Source organism: Scophthalmus maximus, chromosome 2, assembly GCF_022379125.1.
Source record: "Scophthalmus maximus strain ysfricsl-2021 chromosome 2, ASM2237912v1, whole genome shotgun sequence".
NCBI classification, from domain to species: Eukaryota; Metazoa; Chordata; class Actinopteri; order Pleuronectiformes; family Scophthalmidae; genus Scophthalmus; species Scophthalmus maximus.
In genome coordinates, this window is record NC_061516.1 from 27,085,001 (window position 1) to 27,092,500 (window position 7,500).

Sequence of the window (7,500 nt, forward strand, 5' to 3'; positions counted from 1 at the left end):
CGACGACCAAACATCTTAAATCTTCTTTCTTTGATTATTATACTGATAATACTGATAATTATTATTTATCGTCTGGTCATTTATATTTTCATCACTGGAATTATATTATTCATCATCATCATCATCATCATCAACCCGATCGATTTTTCAGTTCAGATGTGTTTTTCTGACGCGATGCCGAGGAGAAGGATGAATAAATAATAACAGATGATGAAAATCATCGTCCTGTCTTCGATACCTGAACCAGCGCCACCATTGGCTCTGTGGTATTGGTGACATCACTTCCTCTCTCCTCTGTCGTAGTGGAACCTGACAAACACACACACACACACACACACACACACACACACACACACACACACACACACACACACACACACACAATCAACGACATCACAAGTCTGCAGAAAGTGAAAGTGAAAAAGAGGAAACAGACTGTACATGTCACAAATGAAGTTCCGCTGAGAAGCATCGATGATGTCATCAGACACACCATCTGTCCCTCTCATATGATGTCACCGTCCGACCACATACTGATGCTGCGTTCCATTTCACCTCGGGACTCGGAACTTGGAAGTCGGGTTTATCGTTCCAGTATAATCTCAGAACTCGGAGTTACGACCTCCGAGTTGGAAATTGCAACTGGAAGTCGGAAAAAAACTCACCACCCCGACTTTGGGGGTCCGAGATCCGAGGTGCAACAGAAGACAGGGTGACATACGTCCACTAGAGGGCAGCGTCACAAGGGAGAGGAGGTCGTAATCATGATAGACTGTAGACAAAGATGGACGACGTGTGCGTGAGACCTTTCTGACTGGTCGCAGTGCGTGGTGCGTTCAGGTCCTCGTTGTCAGGGACCACAGAGGGAGCTGCAGGAGGACGGACAGGAGAGGAGAGAAGCCGTGAACGCCGAGTCACGGTGAAACTAACGGACTGACGAACGAGCAGCGACTCTGTGAACGTACGGCTGATGACGATGAGGTGGACGGTGGAGGTTTGGTCGTTGAACAGGCCGGACAGCTGAACTCTGCAGTGATATAAACCAGAGTCGGACGGACGAGAGGGAAGGATGGACAGAGAGGAGGAGGAGGACACAGAGTACCTGCAGAGGAGAGGAGGAGAGAGGAGAATGAACTGACTTTACTTCACTGTGTAACTGAGACACATTAATGTTTCCCAGAGGAAAAACCTATACAGGAAATACAATGGGTTCCAGAATACTTCCCTGAGGAACACCATAAATAAAACTGAGGGTTAGGCAGTAATGGATTACATGTTATTGGATTATGTAATCAGATTACACAAAATAAAAAATATCAGAAGGTTTATTGTGACTCTGAGGCAGATTCAGGTTCAGGTTCAGGTTCAGATTCAGGTTCAGGTTCAGTTTCAGATTCAGGTTCAGGTTCAGGTTCAGGTTCAGGTTCAGGTTCTGAGGTGGGACCCTGGTTACCTGTGCGACCTCCTGTAGGACGTCTGTCCTCCGGCCGTGTTGATCAGCGTGTTGTGGCAGGTGAAGAGCGACGGCTCGCCCCTCCCCCAGCACACCTCCACGCCGTCCTGCTTCACCGCCTCCGACCGACACGGCAGCTTCACCCTCCGGCCAGCCACGCCCACCACGGTCTCCATGGTAATCGCCAACACACACGCCAGCACTGAAACACACACGCACACAAACACACACACACACACACACACACACACACACACACAAACACACATGATCAAGAACTGCTGTTCCTCTCACGTCCACCAGGTGCTGAGCATGAACTATAAAAGTAAAGACGAAGACATGACGGCTCCTTTATAGTGAAGCCAAATCATCACCATCGCCCCCTGGTGTCTGGCTGTAGTATTGGTCATAAGCCCCGCCCCCTCCATGTTAGCAGATGGGAGACAAAGACCTCCTCCTCCTCCTCAGGCCTGACCGCTAACACCTGAAACACAAGTTGCCATGACACAGTGTGACATCACGTCCGCAGGATGTCTTCATCTCTGATGTCATCATCTCTGATGTCATCCACGAGGCTGCAGAACTCCACGGAGAATCTTGATGTTTTTACGTTTCCTTCAGTGTCACAGCGACGGTCGACTGAACATCACTGGATTCACTGCACACAGCAGCTGATCTCAGTGGATTCAGACACGGTGACTGAACATGAACAGACACGGACTAAAAGAAGAGCTGCGACATTACAACAGACCACGTGATGAGCCTGGTCAGGAGTCATGTCGGCTCTCTGACAGGCGTCTGTACGTCAGATCAGAACAAACGTTTCATCTTCTTCTATTTTCACACTGATTCAGAAGATCAACAACAAGTGACCGTGTCACTGTCCTGAGCCGGTGAAGTCACTGCAGCTACGGACTGTGGCTACAAGCCTCTTGAGCACATTGAACATCCTTGATGTCAGACTTGAGTTTCCTCCAGTGGCCTCGTTGTCAGCACTAGTTGGACAAGAACTCTCACATCTCTCACTTTTTCTCAGCAACTTGTGGGACATTTGTCCAACTAGTTCCAGCAGAAGTCGTACTAGTGACGCAGGGCAGCGTACCAGACTGGTCCGCTGAACTAGTTACACTAAAAGTCCGACTAGTTAACTAGTGAGACGAGTGGAGGAACCTCCAGGTCTGATATCAAGGATATGGACGATATGCTCAAAAAGATTTCCATGACAGACACAAGTCCGGACCAGCAGCACCTCAGTGACACACTGACCGTCAGTCAAGATGCTGCGGACACGTCTCATCAACTCACCTTCAATAATAACAATGTTCTCGCAAAAAACCCTGACGCATGTGAAATGTGTGTGTGTGTCCAACACGACCTCGACAGTGAAGCAGCTCGTACCTCCGGCTGAGACTCACCTGAGAGGACCAAGACGCAGGTGATGGTGCGGAGAAGAGGCAAGGGCATGTTGTCGTGTGTCCTGCAGACGGACGACAGACGGGCGACAGACGGGCGACAGACGGACGACAGACGGAAGACAGACGGACGACTCACTCCTTTACTTCCCTTTTCTGCTCGTCCTGATATTTATAGACACAGACTGAAATGATGAAACACAGTAGAAACGTCACATCAACAAGTCACACAAACACAGAATCAGTCACTAAATCTGTCTGATTGTTTTCTAGATCTACATCCATGAATTATGGTTTCATCCATGGATTTGTTTCTTGATCCACGTTCCATCAATCACCAAGTTCACTGGAAATCTGTTCTTCTTCCTGTTGAATCATGTGATATTAATACTGAGTTTCACTTTAATTCACGATTAAAAATGTAGAGAACCAGGACTTTAAAATCGTCTGTCCACTAGAGGTCAGCATCAGTCACAGAGACAGACTGCAAACCTTCTGCACTCCTCTGACCATCTGTGTGTGTGTGTGTGTGTGTGTGTGTGTGTGTGTTGTGGGAGGTCAGATCAACTTGACGTCATCGTCGCAGACAGAGAGAGAGACCCAGACATCATCACCTTCAGCCCCCTGAAGTTCCAGACGCCTTAGTGCTCGCTGATGTCATTTTATTGGCTGTTGCCATGACGACAGCCCCACCGCCCCCCTTTAACCAGCATCTCGTCCGACCTCTGACCCCGACAGGATGGAGTTTGTTGTTTGACTGAAACTGACCTGCCATCACTTCCTGTCTGCTTCCAACTGAAGACGTCTCACACGTGGTTTTCATCAAACGTTCCTCAAACATCTGACTCCCTCCGACGACAACGTGAAACAAACGTCTAAAAGTTCTTCATGATGTGTTCAGTTCGTCTCAGATGTTAAATTTTTTCTATCCAGATGATTTTAAGATCAATTTGAATTTGTTCTAGAGAAAGGAACAACTGTAAAGACCACGGGGGAATGATCTGACTTCCCCCTTTGTATCGTCCATCGTCCAGCGACGAGGAGACACGAGACCTACAGAGTGATGACATCACAGCTCAGAGACGAACTGCTGTTTCAGGCTCGTTCAGTGAAAATGTTGATGACTCGGTGTTTCATGCTTTAACGTGAACTCTCCCGGCCGCTCCAGAGCTATCGAGCTCTTCAGATGCTCATTAGCATCGTGCTAATCAGCGTCCCACTGAGCAGCTACAGGCCTGTTAGCAGGACGCTCACACAGCTGGTGCTGATGAGCGCAGGCCGCCCGCCGCCGCCCCCTCTCCACATTAGCATAATGTGATTAGCACCAGCGCCGCACTGGAGCTATTGACTGGTGTTAGCGGGATGCTAATGTGAGCTGGAGTGGATTTGACACGGAGGTTCAACGACTGAACGGAGAACAACAGATTCATTAATGTTGCATAAGTAGATCTGATCATTCTGACTCATGATCAGATCAACACCACCGAGGCCCCCGAGGCCAAAACCAGGTCTGGAGCCCCTGAAGAGATGATTGATGTGTTTATGAGTCTGACTCCTAACGTCTCCTCGTCTCCTCAGACTCGAGCGGTCGAATCCGATGTTTGGACTTCGCCACAGTCGTCACGCTCAACGCGCTGAAATGGAAACGAGCTCTCGTCAGACACTTCAGACCAGCGGTCACGGATGGATGTTCCACCACATTCTGCGACGCAAAGTTTATTTTAGTTCTATTTCTGCCGACTTGTTTCCTCCACGCTCACGTCCTGCGACCGTGGAGCTGAGAACAACACGGACGTTCACGTTCTTCTGTTGCTGTCACTTCGTAGCTTCTTCTCAAGTTAGGGTGCTGACCTGCTCAGACCTCTGGTCGTGGTCAGACGCCATCTTCATCATCATCGTCATGGTCATCGTCATTATCGTCATCATCGTCGTCATCATCTTCATCGCCATCATCATCATCATCATCATCATCGTCATCGTCTTCATCGTCATCGTCATCGTCTTCATCTTCATCATCATCATCATCATCATCATCATCATCGTCATCGTCATCATCTTCATCGTCATCGTCTTCATCGTCATCATCATCATCACCTTCATCATCACCGTCATCTTCATCATGATCTTCATCATCTTCATCATCGTCATCATCATCGTCATCATGATCTTCATCATCTTCATCATCATCTTCATCATCATCTTCATCTTCATCATCATGATCTTCATCATCTTCATCATCGTCATCATCATCTTCATCGTCATCATCATCATCTTCATCATCATCATCAGGACCTGCTCTGACAGGAACCCACGTTCAGCAGCAGCAGACAAAACGGACGACAAAAACTCTGTACAACTAACGATTGGTTTCATTATCAATTAATCTGTCGATTATTTTGTCAATTATTCGATCAGTTGTTTGGTTCATAAAATGGTGAAAAATGTTGATCGTGTTTCCACAAAACCTCGTCATGATGTTTTGTTTGGTCCTCACACCAAAGATCTTCAGTTCACTGTCACAGAGGAGCAGAGAAAACAGAACATGTTCACATGTAAGAAGCTGCAATCAGAGAATTTTGACATTTTTTTTTCAAAACACTTGAACTGATCAATGGATTATCAAAAGAGTTAGCGATTCATTTAGTATTCGGTTACTAATCGATTAATCCATTAACTGTTGCAGGTCCAGTCACGAACCTTTGACGAGTGAACCCGTGAGAGCTCCTGATTGGCTACTCAGCCTGTCAGTCGTGAATCTAATTGGTTCTTCTATTTTAAAATAAGATTATTTTGTAATAAATCAAAATTAAAATACTGAGTACAATTTTGAAAGGTGTACATTCTTTCAATTTTAGTTCCTGATTTGTAAATGTTACATAATTATTATTATTATTTTTAAATTATTATTTGTCTGTACATGTCACTTCCCCCACACGCAGCCAAATCCAGTGGAGGCTGCAGAGAGGAATCACTAGCATCGATCAATACAAATGAAGTTTCATATATATATATATATGTGTATATATATACACACATATATTCTAATATCCAAATGTTTGACGACAGTTTTCAAAGTGTCTTTTCAAATCTTAAAGTCTTCGCCGAACAATGAAACAAAGAGATTTTCGTCTCTTCTCTGAACTGCTCAGTAATGTGGAGTAATAATCTGCAGTGATGGATCGTCTCAGTGCCGCAGGTTGATTTTTATCAATAAAATAAAGTGAAACTTTCAGCTGACGAGGAAAGAAATCAGGATTTAATGAGCTGAAACCTGAAATATACCACTGGTGCAACAATCTGTGAAGGCAACCGAGCAACACACACACACACACACACACGGACACACACACACACACACGGACACACACACACACACACACACACACGCACACACACACACAAACACACACACACGGACACACACACACACACACACGGACACACACACACACGCGCGGACATACACACACACACGGACACACACACACACACACGGACACACACACACACACGCGGACACACACACACACACACACGTCGGTGAATCTGAGGTTGTTTTTTTTCCGATGAGGGTCATTAAACTAGACTTCATCGACTCAGAGTCTGAAGTGATGAAGACGAGCTCCTGACGTTCTACAGCAGAATCACTGATTGGCTCAGGAGGCACAGAGGTCGCGTGGTCGATGATGGTTCTGGTTCAGTTCTGTAAACGTTCACTTTTTCTCTCTGAAGCTTTAAACAAAGATGTTTCTGAACAGTCGTGTTGGAGACTCACCTGTGCAGGTGTCGCCAGGTGAACTTCACCTGTGACCATGAGTAACATGTTGTGCAATCGTCGGACATGTTGCGACACCACGGCTCCACGAGATGACGTCACCAGGCACAAGATGGCGGCTCCTGGATCTGAGATATCTCAGAGGCTGTTGAGTGGTTCTGAAGCTGAACACTCAGACCCGGCGGTCACAGTGTTTCTCTCACACACACACACACACACACACACACACACACACACGGTCCGTCACTGTCGGCCGCTGTTATTCCAGGAATGTGAAATTTAAAGGGAAATGCTGCCATTTTTTCCCAGGCAGGTCATAAATCAGGGCCGCAGCGTTTTGTCGTCGTCATTCTGCTGTTTTTAGATTTTTCTCTCAGCGGCTCGTCCTCAGTTCTCTGAGAACAACCGGTCCTCCTCCTCCTCCTCCTCCTCGTCCTCCTCCTCCTCGTCTTCGTCCTCCTCCTCCTCGTCTTCGTCCTCCTCCTCCTCGTCCTCCTCCTCCTCGTCTTCGTCCTCCTCCTCCTCCTCCTCGTCCTCCTCCTCCTCGTCTTCGTCCTCCTCCTCCTCGTCCTCCTCCTCCTCGTCTTCGTCCTCCTCCTCCTCGTCCTCCTCCTCGTCTTCGTCCTCCTCCTCCTCCTCGTCCTCCTCCTCCTCATCCTCCTCCTCCTCCTCCTCCTCCTCCTCGTCCTCCTCCTCGTCCTCCTCCTCCTCGTCCTCCTTTCCTCCTCCTCCTCCTCCTCCTCCTCGTCCTCCTCCTCCTCATCCTCCTCCTCCTCGTCTTTGTCCTCCTCCTCCTTGTCCTCCTCCTCCTCGTCTTCGTCCTCCTCCTCCTCGTCCTCCTCCTCCTCCTCCTCGTCTTC

General features: G+C 47.7%; 1 protein-coding gene across 2 annotated transcripts in view; it reads right to left on the reverse strand.

Moving 5' to 3' along the window:
• The window catches only part of LOC118300280 (hepatitis A virus cellular receptor 1-like), a 5,580-nt gene extending 719 nt beyond the window's left edge, over window positions 1–4,861 (reverse strand). The window contains exons 1-6 of one of the 2 annotated variants that reach the window (XM_035624575.2): window positions 3,634–4,861; window positions 2,869–3,050; window positions 1,454–1,655; window positions 966–1,102; window positions 807–869; window positions 239–309 (exon numbers count right to left, since the gene is read on the reverse strand). In XM_035624575.2, the coding sequence (XP_035480468.2) occupies window positions 239–309; window positions 807–869; window positions 966–1,102; window positions 1,454–1,655; window positions 2,869–2,917 (522 nt within the window). In that variant the 5' untranslated portion in view covers window positions 2,918–3,050; window positions 3,634–4,861. Of the gene's footprint in view, window positions 1–238; window positions 310–806; window positions 870–965; window positions 1,103–1,453; window positions 1,656–2,868; window positions 3,333–3,633 lie in introns of those variants that run through there. The other variant, XM_035624574.2, reaches the window with a different exon arrangement.
• Between the last annotated feature and the right edge of the window lie 2,639 nt (window positions 4,862–7,500).